The sequence below is a fragment of the Salmo salar genome, chromosome 05, assembly GCF_965601325.2.
Source record: "Salmo salar chromosome 05, fSalSal1, whole genome shotgun sequence".
Taxonomy (NCBI): domain Eukaryota; kingdom Metazoa; phylum Chordata; class Actinopteri; order Salmoniformes; family Salmonidae; genus Salmo; species Salmo salar.
The window spans coordinates 32,105,101-32,121,092 of NC_138295.1; the positions used below are offsets into that span (position 1 = coordinate 32,105,101).

The 15,992-nt window shown below is 44.0% G+C and overlaps 1 protein-coding gene across 8 annotated transcripts in view; it reads left to right on the forward strand.

Annotated features, from left to right (window-relative positions):
• tbc1d2 (TBC1 domain family, member 2) overlaps positions 1-15,635 on the forward strand; it is a 23,308-nt gene extending 7,673 nt beyond the window's left edge. For 6 of the 8 annotated variants that reach the window (XM_014199466.3, XM_014199464.3, XM_014199467.3 and 3 more), the window contains 14 exons: positions 625-772; positions 6,560-6,686; positions 7,431-7,567; positions 7,826-8,064; positions 8,337-8,606; positions 8,866-9,006; positions 10,878-10,988; positions 11,153-11,325; positions 11,622-11,934; positions 12,059-12,246; positions 13,208-13,328; positions 13,614-13,799; positions 14,006-14,127; positions 14,850-15,635. In XM_014199466.3, coding sequence (XP_014054941.1) covers positions 625-772; positions 6,560-6,686; positions 7,431-7,567; positions 7,826-8,064; positions 8,337-8,606; positions 8,866-9,006; positions 10,878-10,988; positions 11,153-11,325; positions 11,622-11,934; positions 12,059-12,246; positions 13,208-13,328; positions 13,614-13,799; positions 14,006-14,127; positions 14,850-15,054 — 2,481 coding nt within the window. In that variant the 3' untranslated portion in view covers positions 15,055-15,635. The remainder of the gene's footprint in view (positions 1-624; positions 773-6,559; positions 6,687-7,430; positions 7,568-7,825; positions 8,065-8,336; positions 8,607-8,865; positions 9,007-10,877; positions 10,989-11,152; positions 11,326-11,621; positions 11,935-12,058; positions 12,247-13,207; positions 13,329-13,613; positions 13,800-14,005; positions 14,128-14,849) is intronic. The other 2 variants (XM_082975142.1, XM_014199470.3) reach the window with 2 other exon arrangements.
• The last annotated feature ends 357 nt before the right edge of the window (positions 15,636-15,992 follow it).

The window sequence follows — 15,992 nt, forward strand, 5'->3', positions numbered from 1 at the left end:
AATCTGAATCTCGAAGGTTGGCCGTTCTGCCTGTTTTTCTTTTCTTCCTGGTAGTTAATCGATTATTAATGTCATTGGTTGGCCAAAGTTCCTGATTAGAGGGGATTCACTTCTGGGGCCTTCACAAGTTCAACTGATATCCCCAGGGCTTTTCCAAAATGTAGGACTTTGCTCTGAATGTGTCATCGATATTTCTGAAATGTCATTGGTTTTTGTGGCGGGATGGAGAAGACTGCTAAATGGATAAATGAGGCAGTGAAACAGTGGTGCTCTTGTGTCTGAATAACGGTCACATGGTAACCCAGACATTTGGGACACACATCTATTCCTTTCAATAAGAAACCGACAGGTCATTTTTGTCAGCGATTAATCATGGAAGCTAAATGGGAATGATTAGTAATTACAAAATGAAGGCATCTCTCTTTCTGTTGTGTTGTTTTGTCCATGTTTGATATACAGGAAGATAAATACATATTCATACATTGCATTATAATACTTTATCTTGATCCACAATGGAACATTGTGATTTAAAAAGAACTCAAACATTTTAAAGTCATGCATTACAGATATTCTGACTCGGGCACACATGTACAGTAGGCTAACAATATATATTCTCTGTTTCAGGCAGATAACCAGGAAGCCATGATGTACTGGCTACAACAGCTGCAGCTGAAGAGATTGCAGCACCGAGAACAGCTGACAGGAGAATCCACACGTCACTGCACTGATCACCAGAGACCAGAGGGACAGGGGGAACTACCCACCAGGCCAGGTACAGAAAGACGGGAGGTAGCGAAATGAAGTGGCCCCAGACACTGATCAAGATTATGTCTGGCATGACAATGATCGACAGAGAAGGTTGTTCATGTAGAAACAGGTCTGGCAACCAGGCTAAGAATAACAGCTCAATACCATCATATACCATGCGTGCTTAGTGAAGCGTTAAAAGATGTGAGAGAAATGTAATACTTCAAGTTAGTATGACAATGAAAGTAGAAGCCATCAGACACAGTCAAGTTAACAGTGACTGGTATGTCAATGACCCAGGCTGTATCACATCCGGCCGTGATTAAGAGTCTCCTAGGGCGACGCACAACTGGCCCAGCGTCGTCCGGGTTTGGCCGGGGTAGGCCGTCATTGTAAATAAGAATTTGTTCTTGACTGACTTGCCTAGTTAAATAAAGGTTAAAAAATAATAATAATTATGTAACCAGTTGGATCGTGTTATCTGAGGAAATGTTTTGTTTAAAGTTGATATCATACTAAATTGTACTATGAATACCTTTAGGAGATGGGTGTCATTCTATCAAAGGGGTTTGTCTCAAGTTATTCCGCTCCCAATTGACACATGCTAGTTTAGAGGTAATTTCTAATATGTACAAGATCCTACACACAGATACAGAACACCCTATGACACCGTTTGATTACAATTGGCAGACTAGAGGTGAAAAACAAAACTAGGTGTATTGAACACGATGGGAGACAGAGAGCTGGTTTCAAGCGCAGGGCGCAGCAGGTGTTTATTGGTAAAGGACCACAGGAGGAGGCAGGTAGCTGGGTCCAGGGGCAGGCAGAAGGTCATACACAGGAGGAGGCAGGTAGCTGAGTCCAGGGGCAGGCAGAAGGTCTTACACAGGGGGTCCAAAAAGGCAACAGTACAGGCAGGGAGATCAGGCAATAGGTTGATAACAGGAAATCCGATAGGCTAAAGTACAGGCAGGGAATAGGCAAAAGGCGTCAGTTTTTGCCTGCCTTACTATCATACACGGGAGGATTAAATTACGTCATAAACAGAGCTCCAAATAGAAGTGTGTCACAAAACAAACAATATCTCACAATGATGGGGTGCAAGGAACTGAACTAAATAGTGTGTGCTAATGACATACAGGTGTGTGAACAGGTGATCAGAATTCAGCTTATTGGGATCTGGAGAGTGAACTGCGTTCAGGGGATCTATGTATTTGAGAGTGTGAGCTGGAAAGTGAGCTGCGTTCAGTGGATCTACGTGTTTGAGAGTGTGAGTTGGAAGCAGATGTTACACTAGGCAACAAATTAAGTTAGTTGAATTGAACGTTATCATTTTTACCCTGTTAGGGCTAGGGGGCAGTATTGACACGGCTGGATAAAAAACGTACCCGATTTAATCTGGTTACTACTCCTGCCCAGTAACTAGAATATGCATATAATTATGGGCTTTGGATAGAAAACACCCTAAAGTTTCTAAAACTGTTTGAATGGTGTCTGTGAGTATAACAGAACTCATATGGCAGGCAAAAACCTGAGAAGATTCTGTCCAGGAAGTGCCCTGTCTGACCATTTCTTGGCCTTCTTTGCCATCTCTATCCAAAACAAAGGATCTCTGCTGTTACGTGACACTTCCTACGGCTCACATGGGCTCTCAGAAGGCGGCAAAAAGCTGAATCGTGGCTTTGCAGGCTCTGGCTGAAAAAAAGTAGCGCGTTTGGGTAGTGGCTGGTTACAGTACAGTGAGACTCAGGCGCGTACCCGCGTCGACCGAATGCTTTGTTTTCTTTCCTCTGTTTACCTAAACGGAGATTCCCGGTCGGAATATTATCGCTTTTTTACGAGAAAAATGGCATAAAAATGGATTTTAAACAGCGGTTGACATGCTTCGAAGTACGGTAATGGAATATTTCGAATTTTTTTGTCACGAATTGCGCCATGCTCGTGACCCTGATTTACCCTTTCGGATAGTGTCTGGAACGCACGAACAAAACGCCGCTATTTGGATATAACGATGGATTCTTTTGGACCAAACCAACATTTGTTATTGAAGTAGCAGTCCTGGGAGTGCATTCTGACGAAGACAACAAAGGTAATCAAACTTTTGTAATAGTAAATCTGACTTTGGTCAGGGCTAAACTTGGTGGGTGTCTAAATGGCTAGCCGTGATGGCTGGGCTGTCTACTGAGAATATTGCAAAATGTGCTTTCACTGAAAAACTATTTTAAAATCGGACACCTCGATTGCACAAAGGAGTTCTGTATCTATAATTCTTAAAATAATTGTTATGTTTTTTGTGAACGTTTATCGTGAGTAATTTAGTAAATTGTTAGTAAATTCCCCGGAAGTTTGCGGGGGGTATGCTAGTTCTGAACGTCACATGCTAATGTAAAAAGCTGGTTTTTGATATAAATATGAACTTGATTGAACAAAACATGCATGTATTGTATAACATAATGTCCTATGTGTGTCATCTGATGAAGATCATCAAAGGTTAGTGCTGCATTTAGCTGTCTTCTGGGTTTTTGTGACATTATATGCTAGCTTGAAAAATGGGTGTCTGATTATTTCTGGCTGGGTACTCTGCTGACATAATCTAATGTTTTGCTTTCGTTGTAAAGCCTTTTTGAAATCGGACAGTGTGGTTAGATTAACGAGAGTCTTGTCTTTTAAAATGCTGTAAAATAGTCATATGTTTGAGAAATTGAAGTAATAGCATTTCTAAGGTATTTGAAAATCGCGCCAACGGGATTCAACTGGCTGTTGCGTAGGTGGGACGAATTCGTCCCGCCTAGCCCAGAGAGGTTAACTAACCATTAGTAATAACTCACAATGTCCAAACAACAAATTTATGTCAATGCACTGGAGTGTGATGTCAATATTTACCACGCTCGTCCCCTTGGCTACATAGTCGCTTCATGAATCATCAGCAGTCGACTTTGTCAGCCTCTCCCTGGCTGGTAAGTGGCCTCACTAGGGATTTCTAAATTCTCCCACTGAGACCTAGCTTCCTGAAAACCTTTTACTCTGGCAGCACACCCACTTCCTTTCAGTGATTCAGCAAATCTAGTGTGGCCATCAAGTGTAGCCAGCCAATCAGAGACTTAAACAGAACTTTGGGTAAGTTATTCATCTTAAACTCTCAAATAGGCTTTCATACAAACATTCTGTCAAAAAAACTAGGGTACATACAAAAATATTAGTAACAACTGACATCACTTTAATTTGACAATATTCTTGTTAGAAAAGTGCGACAAGTATTGTAACTGATCATTTTTACACTCGAGGGTTACACTGAGGACACTGTATTCAGGTAATTGAAACACTCTGAACATTCCAGATAGAAATACTATGAGTAGCGCTGACTCTGCTGATATGATTCCCTATTCTACATGACAGACGGTCATAACTGTTCTAAACGATACATTTCTATAGGAACGTTCTGTCATGTTGCAGCCTTCGGAACAGGCCCTAGTGTTGTTGAACAGAATGCATGATTGGAGCCATTCCAACGTTTTAAAATGCATGGAGGGTTAACAGACTTCTTCCATGTTCCTCCGGCAGGCCAGTCAGCTGATGTCTGGGAAACAACTAGCCTATTTGGTCTCTAGTGTTTTAGAACGGAGACCTGTGTTTACAAATAATAAGGAAGCTGTCTTTGCTGCTCATTTCCATCATGTAAAATACAGTATTTCCACGAGTTAAATCAGGCATTTCTATATAAATATATATATTCAGTATGTGCACTACTTAGATATATTGGCAAATGACTGGCCCTGGCAGATAAAAGTTATCTGTTGCAATAGTTTGTTTGCAATAGCCCACTTGAATATTCATTCTTTGCCAACATTCATGTCTCTACTCTGTAAACCTGTATTGCTGTCTTAAATGTACAGTACCTGACTAACAAATGAAGGGTTGACTTCCCTTTTCCAGGTAGCCTAGCAGTTAAGAGCGTTGGGCCAGTAACCAAAAGGTCGCTGATTTGAATCCCTGAGCCGACTAGATGAAAAATCTGTCTGTGCCCTCGCACAAGGCAATTATTGCTCATGTACGTCGCTCTGGATAAGAGCGTCTGCTAAATGACGTAAAATTTAGATAGACTGGGGAGGGGAACGCAAGAACAATCAAAATCCCTCTGGTAGCTATTCATGGGCTTTTAGGGTAATGGCATTTTCATGAAACAGATGAAAGGTTATTTTCACCTACACGGGCCTTTTATCATTGCAAATAAATAATTAATCTTTCCAGTGTTGAATGATATAATATTTTTATGCCCCATGGGGGGCCTGCCTGGCCAAGGTTGAGATTGGTAGGTGGGGTTCAGGACAGGAAACAACGTTAATCAGATGTGCTTAGATCTTTCTCTGCACCGTCTACAAATTGCAGACAAATGCTCGCTCTAGATGCGAGACTTAATACCAGTAAACCACTTATCTACTGTTAGTATTGTAACTGATCATTTTTACACTGTATTCGGGTAATTGAAATCAAATGTATTTATAAAGCCCTTCTTACATCAGCTGATGTCACGAAGTGCTGTACAGAAATCCAGCGTAAAACCCCAAACGGGGGGGACCAGGCTGAGACAGGAGGGGTCAGGAGACACTGGCCCCGTCCGACGATACCCCCGGACAGGGCCAAACAGGCACGATATAACCCCAACCACTTTGCCAAAGCACAGCCCCCACACCACTAGAGTGATATCTTCAACCACCAACTTAATATCCTGAGACAAGGCCGAGTATAGCCCACAAAGATCTCCGTCACGGCACAACCCAAGGGGGGGGCGCCAACCCGGACAGGAAGATCACGTCAGTGACTCAACCCACTCAAGTGACGCACCCCTCCTAGGGACGAGCTGAGAGACATGTTTGTTCTACGTAAAATATTTCTATCTTAGAGTTCCATAATGTTTGCCTACTGAATGTGTCCCAGGTGATTCCAGTGTGCCCTGGTCTTTGACCCCTGGGGAATCTGTGTAATGAATATTTAAGCTACAGCTCCACTGACAGCTGCAGGAGGTGATTCTGCATGGCCCAGACAGAGAGAGAGAGAGAGAGAGGAAGTGCCCGTCTGACACACTGCTGAACTAGGAGCCTTGGTTACAGTACCCCATGGCTACACTACACATACTACAGCCTATTCTGGTCCAATAAATCAACACAAATCCATATGTTATTTTGAAGCTTAAACGGCTTGTATAAGTGAGAAATTCAACTGTTCAAGTCGTAGCTGTCTTGAATATGCATCAATGAACAATGTAAAAGGGATGTTATTGCTAGTTCCCTGTTTTGACTTTGCCCAACGCAATTGAGTTTGCTCCTGTTGTAGACACAACCTTTCCTACCATTTGGTTTGTGAACTGTGAGGTATTTCATGCTTGTCCTGACATGCCCAGAATGTTTCACGAAGGAACAGAACAGTATGCTTTGACTGTAGTACTCCCTTGAATATTCCCACGGTCGCCATTGTAGTTGTATCTAGCGTGCACAACTTGATTGCCCAAAAGATATCAGGACTTTGGTCAGTTAATAAAAATATATGAATCTTTTTGACTTTTCAATGGGTCTCACCCATGGTATCATAACTTTCTGTTCATAGCAGAACAGTAAGAGCAAACAACTTCATCTCAAGACCAAGTGGCCAGATAGTCATGATCTTTATTCTCTGTATTACAACCCATAATATCACTCATTGTCTTTAGCCAGAAGGTTTCTGCTTGTTACATTAGTAGCTGTGTCCTTTGTATGCCCTGGCTCCAGAAGGCGTGATCCACTGACATTGTTCTTTCCTGTTACTTCCTGTAACGTAGATGACTTCCTGCCCACCGTGAAGACCCCGCCAGGCCTCTTGGGCGAGGAGGCTGCCAATCTGCCCGCGCCGCAACAACGGGCCCCCCTAAGCAACTTCTCTCTCAAACATCCTCTGATAGAGATTCAGTAGGTGAATTTATTTATTATTATTTTCCACCCATCTTTACCATTCATTTGGCATTGAGGCATATGGCTGGACCTGTACAACAGATGGTATGGGATACTAGGGCTGGGAATTGCCAGGTACCTTCACGATACAATATTATCATGATACTTAGGCGCCGATACGATATGTATTGCGATTCTCAAGATTCTATCTGTATTGCGATTCGATACTGTGATTTTTATTACGATTCAATGTTCCAAGCATATTGCTCACGATATGTCTGCTGCAGAGGGACGAGAGGGAGCCATGAGAAAACAATCAGTCATGCAAATAAAAGAGCTGAAAACAAAAGGAAGATGGAGAACAACCTATGAAGGAAAAATACTGGGGTTTTGGTGCAGGTACAGCCAACTAGCGCAAAAGTAACTGTTTTCGATTTTTTTTCTCCGTCACTTTGGGATACGTTGTAGTAGTTGACGATGGACTTGATATTCATTGAAGTTATTGATCGTAGACATTAGAACTGTTTGTGGCTATGTGACTACAGGTGCTTGTCCTCTGCCAATCTAACATGTCAAGATTGACTTCATAGTGACAGTGACTTTGAGATGAATGTTATTTGGGGGGACTTGTACCTTAATCGCTTCATAAAGGGATTGTTCTAGTAGTAGGTTTACACTAAGGCTGGCACTTGGGGGTGGAGGTGTTGGCGTGCATGCTTACGTTTGTGTGTGTGTTCTCACACATGCGTGCTGCTCCTACAGGAACTCGGTGCACAGTCTTTTTTACAAGCGGTCCTCCCAGGAACTGAGTCGGAGTGTGTTCCATTTGGAGGCGCCTCCTCCCTGGACCCCACTGAACCCTTCAAAGACCCCCTACCAGACAGCCCAGGACAGGCTTGGTATGTCCCACACACACCCTAGCCTCTGGAGATGTTCTCTAATATACTGGCATCCTTCTGCCCTCTGTTGGCAGCTGATTGAAATCATACAGAAGGATCAGGTTTTCTCATTGTCTGATAGCATAATGTCATCATTGCTCTAGTAACATTGTCATTTTTTTTCTTGTCTAAACAAAGAAACATTTTATTTCACAAGTTAGTGATCTCACAGTCCATAATAACTACAGAGCCATAGCTAACCTCCATGCCTTCCTACAGACCCTAGGACTCCCGTTGACCCCCCGACTCCTACCGCCCCGCTGCTGTTGGTGGACCCTGCGGGTGAGCGCTCCCCTGGGGAGGGCAGGTCGTTCCCATGCCCGTCCCCGAGGATCAGGAGGAAGACGAGGGCCAGCTCTGCCACCATGCCCGCTGCACTACGGGAAGCTGCTTCAGACAAGACGACCCGCCTTCAGCAGGAGAAACACATGCTGGCTGAGGAGGTCAAGGCCCAGAAGGTTAGAGCGAAGACCAAAGCTGTGCCAGATCTAATAAACCTCCAATATCTTACAAAGCAATGCTTGATTTCCACCCTGCCCTTATCCACTTATCCTCTGACGTCTAGAATATGGTGTATGATTGGTTTGATAGGCCTACAAGTATCTTGAAATTCAATGTATTCCTTCTCATTTGAATCTGTGCCAGACTAGATGGACTAACCTCACTATTCACCTCCCACCCTGCCCCTGGCTCTACCCTATCCTCTTCCTCCTCCCCTTCCCCCATCCAGGAGCTGGTGTGGCTTCTCCACAAGGCCCTGGAGGCGGCTCAACTGGAGAAGCGGACCTGCACCGAGTTCCTGGCAGCCGAGTGTGAGCAGGAGCGTCTGGAACTGTTGAGGCACCGCGAGCGCCAAGCCGCTGACCTGCAGGGTCGTCTGGAGGAGCTGAAGGCCGAGGCGGAGGGTCTGAGGGCGAGTTTGGCCCAAAGGGACGCCCACGTGGCCGAGCTGCAGGAAAACATCACCCTGATGATGGCGAAGAACCACTCCAAACAGGAGGTGAAACCCATTTTTGGGGTCTGGTCCCGTATTCACAAAGAGTCTCATAGAAGGAGTGCTGGTACAGGATCAGTTTAGCCTTATCGAGCACAATGATTATGTGGACAGTGGGGACCTGGTCCTGGATCAGCACTCCTACTCTGAGATGCCTTTTGAATATGGGCCCGAGTACTATTTGGCTCCAAGTGTATACACTTCATGATATGATAATGTATGGCATCACTGCCTAATAATATCATATTTTCTGACGTTATCCCAGGTGATCCTGAAGCTGTCAGAGCAGGTGGCAGCCTGCATGGCCGACCCTAGACGCACCATGTCCACCACTAATGGCCTGGAGGCCCTGACCTTCCACCAGCTGCAGGAGGACACTGAGAACCTCAAGGTTGGTTTGTGGTTGGTAGGTAGTAGGTCAGTCCAACACCAGAGATGGAATCAAGACTGAAGCCCAGCCTCGACACCAAGACCAGGAGCCTAATTTATAAACGTTGCATACTCACAAAATATGCCCCAAAACATGCGCGTGCGAGTTTTTACGTAAAAGTTGGCATTTATAAAAACTGAACTTGATGTGAGAATGTACTTATCCTCCCACAAACTTTAGACCATGTATACGCACAGTTTCCAGTGGTTGAAGTATTGCATTGCAGGAAGGCAAAGTAGCCTTGTGCAAATGGGGAATATATACTGAATGTTCGAAACATGTCTTTCCATGACATAGACTGACCAGGTGAATCCAGGTGAAAGCTATGATCCCTTATTGATGTCACTTGTTAAATCCACTTCAGTGGAGGAGACATGTTTAAAGAAGGATTTTTAAGCCTTGAGACAATTGAGGCCACATGGATTGTGTATATGTGCCAATCCGAGGGTGAATGGGCAAGACAAAATATTTAAGTGCCTAACAGGGTATGGTAGTAGGTGTTTGGCCCACCAGTTTGTGTTAAGAACTGCAACGCTTCTGGGTTTTTCATGCTCAACAGTTCTGTGTGTATCAAGAATGGCCCACCACCCAAAGGACATCCAGCCAACTTGACACAACTGTGGGAAGCATGGTGACTTATTTATAAAAAAAAAGGTAGCTAAATATAACTAGATGCTATCATTATCTTTGCATTCTAAAATAATTAGAAAGCTATTTCTATGCATAATACATTCCTCATCTTTTCTGACTGATGGTTTCATACTCGCGAAATAGCCTATAGGCCTACAACAAGTTAGGATAGGCTACTGTTCGTTCCGTCTCTCATTTAATGGGACCCACTTCACAGTAGTAAATTGATCGGCTACTGGTATTTAAAGTATTTTGCTCTATGCGATCCGATCGAAGCGTCACGGTAGAACAGTACGGTTCACCTTTTCCATTGACGTTTGTGGGCTACGTCTGACTATTCTCGATTAGCCTGGACAATATTTAATTTCTAAACATAATACATATATCATAACCATTGTACCTTTTCGCATCTCTCATTTAATATGGCCTATTAGATAGGCTATTATAATTTCAAGTTTTTGCTCTATGCATCCAAAAGGGAGCGCGGTTTATAACATACAGGTGAACAGACAGTTTATATTTTGCATTGAAGTGTATCGGCTACCACTGGTACAGCCTACTGTAGTTTAGATTTTTTTCAGAGTGGACAATGTTTCAGAATTTTTGCACATTTAGGTTCAGGACAAAGTAAATGCAAAACACTATTGAATTCAAACGATATGTTTACAGGTCCACAACAATTTGCAATTGTTTTTGTGTTTCAGAAACGGTCAAATGCCAAAGAAAACAACATTCTGCCAACACCTCCAAAGATATTTGATGAAGTTCGCTATTGATATTTCCTTTAGATATACCGTGTTGGTCTAATTCCAATACTTCCAAAGTATACAGCAAATAAGGGTGTTATTGTCACTATAAAAGGTGAATGACTGGCGCTATTCAGGTGGAGTTATGATGCTCGTTCATGCGCGAACAGGTTTCCGACAGATCTGATTTATAACCAGAAACACGCGAATGCCGTGCGCCACGTTTAGAAATCTACATTTTTGTGCTTGGCAGTCTTTTCCAAAAAAATCACACGTCACTTATTTAGTGTCAAATTTACGCAACGGTTATAAATGAGGCGCCAGAACATTTGAGTCTTTGGAATAGATTTGAGATATCTATTCACTGGTCCAAAAAAAAGTAGTTGTAGTACAAATATAAATCATATTTCTTTGCTACTTTAAATGGCCTTCACCCTGCCCTTCCTCTCACTTTTAATAATTCTCACACAGGATGACATTGAGGCCTACAAGATCCAGAACAAGTTCCTGAACTCTGAGATCTACCAGCTGACCAAGCTATGGCGCAACAGTTCAGAGCAGGAGAAAAGCCTTATGGTAAAGGTGGGTCTGCCTACTGACAATGGATGCTATTCAGTGCCAAATGCATCTGCATGTGCTGTCGAGGTTGAAGTGGGTTGTGGTTAAGTGAAACACTGAAGGCCACTACAGTTGGTTGAATTGGGACCTCAGTCTCGGTCTTAGGGTGTGCTTATTTTGTGTTGCAGTGTGCCTACCTTGAGGCCCGTAACTGTCAGATAGAGAGTCGTTACCTGGGTGTACTGAGGAAGCTGCAGGAGAGCAATGCTCTAGAACCGGGCCAGCGGGAGGCTGTGAGGAACCTCATAGAAGACGCACTGAAAGGAGACCTGAACGACGTCCTCGAACTCAACCCTGTCAGGTAACGGGCCCTGGCTCAATACTCTGAACTGGCTTCCTTTCCTTGTCTTTTTGTCTTGCCTCTGCTTTACTACACTGATAAATGACAGGACCAACCTCTTATTTATTTGTATTCTTTATTCATACAGACGTTCCTTTTAAGATTTACAACAGTCTCTTAAGGGGCCACCTTGTTATAAGAACACATTAAATCGCCAATGCAGTCCCACAATGAACAAAAATGAGATGACTATCAATAGTCAATGAAGGCTTAAATGATCTAAAAACAGTGAATGAACACTGATCTCCATTCCTCAGGGAGCACGACGAGTACGGCTTCAAGATCATCCCGGACTACGAGGTGGAGGACATGAAGCTGCTGGCCAAGATCCAGGCCCTGGAGATCCGCTCCCACAACCTGCTGAGGCAGGAGGCCGGGGTCAGACCCCTGTTGGACCGCTGGGCTCAGTACCTGGGCGGCCGCCCGGCCGACGACCTCTGCCCCTCCCCGGAGCTCAAATTCCTGCTGCGGTGTGGCGTGCCACGGGAGTACCGCCCACGGGTGTGGCGATGGGTGGTGAGGGCCCGCACGCGCTCGCTGAGGGAGCGCCACCCGGATCGCTATGAGCAGGTGGGTGCTAGTGGATCAGGCTCGTTCACTTCCTTACAATGCATCTCTTAATTTCAGAATCTTTCTCAATCTGTCCATCAGTCTTTCCATCCATCTACATGAAATCCATCCATTACTGTTTCAGCTGTGCCAGAAGAGCCTTACGTCACCCCACCAAGCCTCCAGACAGATCCAGTTGGACCTGCACCGCACGCTCACCACCAATCAGCGCTTTTCCTCGCCCTCCAGCCCCACTCTGCAGCAGCTCCAACGAATTCTGCTAGCTTTCTCCTGGCAAAACCCCACCATCGGCTACTGCCAGGGCCTCAACAGGTACTTAAGGCTCCCTATATCAGTCAGCAGTGTGCTCAATAACTATTAAATCTAGAGAAATACTGCCACCTAATGTACAAAGCTGTAAACTGATATAAAGTGCAGACTCCAAAACAATATCAAATCTAATTTTATTTGTCACATGTGCCGAATACAACAGGTGTAAACCTTACAGTGAAATGCTTACTTACAAGCCCTTAACCAACAATGCTTTAAGAAGTTAAGAAAAAATAAGTGTTAAGTAAAAAATAGAAAATAAAAGTAACAAATAATTAAACAGCAGCAGTAAAATAACAGTAGTGAGGCTATATACAGGGGATACCGGTTAGTCAAGGTAGAGGTAATATGTACATGTAGGTTGAGTTAAAGTGACTATGCTTACATAATAAACAGAGAATAGTAGCAGCGTAAGGGGAAGGGGGGGGGGGGGGGGGGGGGGTGCAAACAGTCTGGGTAGCCCTTTAATTAGCTGTTTGGGAGTCTTATGGCTTGGGGGTAGAAGCTGCTAAGAAGCCTTTTGGACCTAGACTTGGCGCTCCGGTACCGCTTGCCGTGCGGTAGCAGAGAGAACAGTCTATGACTAGGGTGGCTGGAGTCTTTGACAAGTTTTAGGGCCTTCCTCTGACACTGCCTGGTATAGAGGTCCTGGATGGCAGGAAGCTTGGCTCCAGTGATGTAGCGCCTTGCAGTCGGAGGCCGAGCAGTTGCCATACCAGGCAGTGATGCAACCAGTCAGGATGCTACCAACTCAATCAACACAATCTTCTCAATTTAGGGAAGCCTGACTATAACAATTGAGGTTTTTTTTGTGAAAATCTATGATTAGTCTAAAAACATGCATTTTCCTGGATCTGGCTACTCAGACTAGGCTGTAGATATACCGTACAAGCTTTGACTTCAAAACAATCTTGACAGGATATCCAAGGGCAACTATGATATTGGCCTCTCCCTCCCCTTTCAGGCTGGCAGCCATAGCTCTCCTGGTGCTGGAGAGTGAGGAGGATGCCTTCTGGTGTCTAGTAGCTGTGGTGGAGACCATCATGCCTCAGGACTACTACACCAAAACACTCATAGCCTCGCAGGTAATGATCTGGTTAAAATATGTGATTTTAAACAACTGTATAGATGTGTAAAATAATTGTATCTACAGTTCTCTGTAATTAAAATATGTGAAGTGGTGCTTTTAGTGGGATTTAATCCATTTTAGTTCTGCATCTGTTCCAAAACATGGAACTGAAACGTTTAAATTGCGCATATGTTTCATGAACAACGTAATGAATTCAACGACATTGCTCATATCATGCCAATATCTGTTGTCATCTGCTGATGTGACTCAATGTGACATGGCGTATGGGTGGATGTTGCAGGTGGACCAGCGTGTGCTGAAGGACTTCATGGCGGAGAAAATGCCCCGACTGACAGCCCACTTTGAGGAGCATAGTGTGGACGTGTCCCTCATCACCTTCAGCTGGTTCCTGGTGGTGTTCGTTGAGAGCCTGCCCAGCGACATCCTCCTGCGGGTGTGGGACGCCTTCCTCTACGAGGGCACCAAGGTACCACGCTTAAGAGAGACTAGCGCCTGGGCCGAAAGAAAAACAGAAACTCCTAGCTCATGGGTATTCAAATGTGGGTCCTGTCTGCAGTATGACTGGTTGTTAACTGATTGACAAAATGTTATTGATTGTCCAGAGTCTACGCACCTGGTGTTAGGTTGTTGCGGCAGTTCTAATGTAAACGTACATGCGTGGTTTTGATCCAGGTGATATTTCGGTATGCCCTGGCTCTGTTCAAGTACAAAGAGGAGGACATCTTGAACATCCATGACAACGTGGAGATCTACCAATACCTGCGCTTCTTCACCAAGACCATCTCTGACGGCAGGTGAGAGATCATTAAAGGTCATCTAAGTTCAAACTATGGAGGCTGTGTTCTGAAAAAAATGACACTATATTAGATGCGTTTCTCTAGTGGGATAAGAACCACTATAGTAGAGGTCTTAAACTCCTGGAGGGCTGGTGTGCATGTTTTTGTTACAGCCCAGTACTTACACACCTGATTCACCCCTAAGTGGTTTGTGAATGATTCCACTAAATCACATTTAGCTTGTCCTTTTGTAACCGGTTCAATTGTTTTATTATCTATATGGTTTGTGCTTTTTGCCCTGTACCTACTGAGCCCATTCTTTATCTGCTGCTCTGTTTAGTCGGAGTGTTGCTGGCAGAGCAGACGGAATAGCTATTTGCTGTAGGCTGAGACAGATGCTCTCACCATATATAAGTCAGATATCTCTGTTGTCGCTGCTATGGGCTCAACACATGGGAGAAAACGAGGCTATACAGCCAGAGGAGTGCATTGAGGGCAGCATTGACAGCAGTCTCATATCTCCAAACAAAGAGCAGATACGATTATCTCATTATCTCTGTCCAATGCATGCAAGTAAAATATGTGTGAGAGGGCTAAGTCTGGTGTTAGGGCCATACAGCTTATGGAGTATTTTGACTATGCTGCTTATTTTTTTTATTTTTTGTATGGAAATAAGCAGGCTGAGTAATATTGGGCTTGTGTCTGTCTCCTGCCTCACTTTACTCTGTTCCCTCCAACAGGAAACTGACCAACATAGCCTTCAGCGACATGAACCCGTTCCCCATGAAGCTGTTGAAGAACCGGCGTGCGCTGCATCTGGAGCGCCTGCAGGGGGAGCTCAGAGAGCTGGAGGTCCAGCAGAGGGAGTTTGTCACAGAGAGCGCAGAGCGTAAGGACAAGGACCTGGACACTATACTAGTCAGCGAGGACGATGAGGACCTGTAGAGACTCTGGACAGAGGGATAGATCCTGTGGAACTAATGGTTTGGAGTTCTAGACTATACAGCCATCTGATTAAGAATGGCCCTGCTGGTACAGATATGACCCACCCAAAGCTCTGGTCCAAGATCTGTTTTTTACTGTATGTTAGTTTATTTGTAAATTAGTACCAGGGTTATGGTCAAGAACACTACATGACCAACCTCATTCTCTCTAGATCGTCTAATATAATATAGCGTACATGCACTGCCATAAGAATTAATGCAAAATACACAATGTACACTTAATTTTACAGTATGTATTTCAACGATCATATGTCATGTAGATTCTTATTTGACATGTTTCACTCACTTGCCAAAATGCGCACTCCAGATTTTGGGTTGCAGCATATTTTGTCCAAATGCAGGATACTTGTGTGTTACTGTTTTGCATTTAGTTTACTTTTCCTTTCATTTGTCTATCATAACACGATGCGAACTTTATGTACAACTACAACAGCCAATGACAAGTTTCCTTTTTCCAATTTATTACCTTGAAAAAAAGAACGAATATACATAAGAAATAATAAATATAAAAATCAAACAAAACATTGCCCAATGTTAAACAACCTTACTGCAGACATTTCTAAAAGCTAGTGTTACACCAGACAGTTACACTGATGTGTTGCCTATCCAGAACAGTATCTCCCATTCCTGTGTGACAATAGACGCGCAGTTTGTTTCCAAGAGCGAAGAGGTCGACTAACATCTCGAAAAACAGTGGCTTTGTTGCTGAGTAAAGCTATTGTTCTATCAGTTAAGTCAGTGTTAAGTCACGTGGAGCTAATGCCGTAATATTCACACCCTACAAAGATGGCTCGCCCTGAGGAGCGACGAAAAAAAACCCGGACGGAAAACATGCAAGTCGTCTGGTCCATCGTTTTGAGTATAGGTACTGGCTTTTAC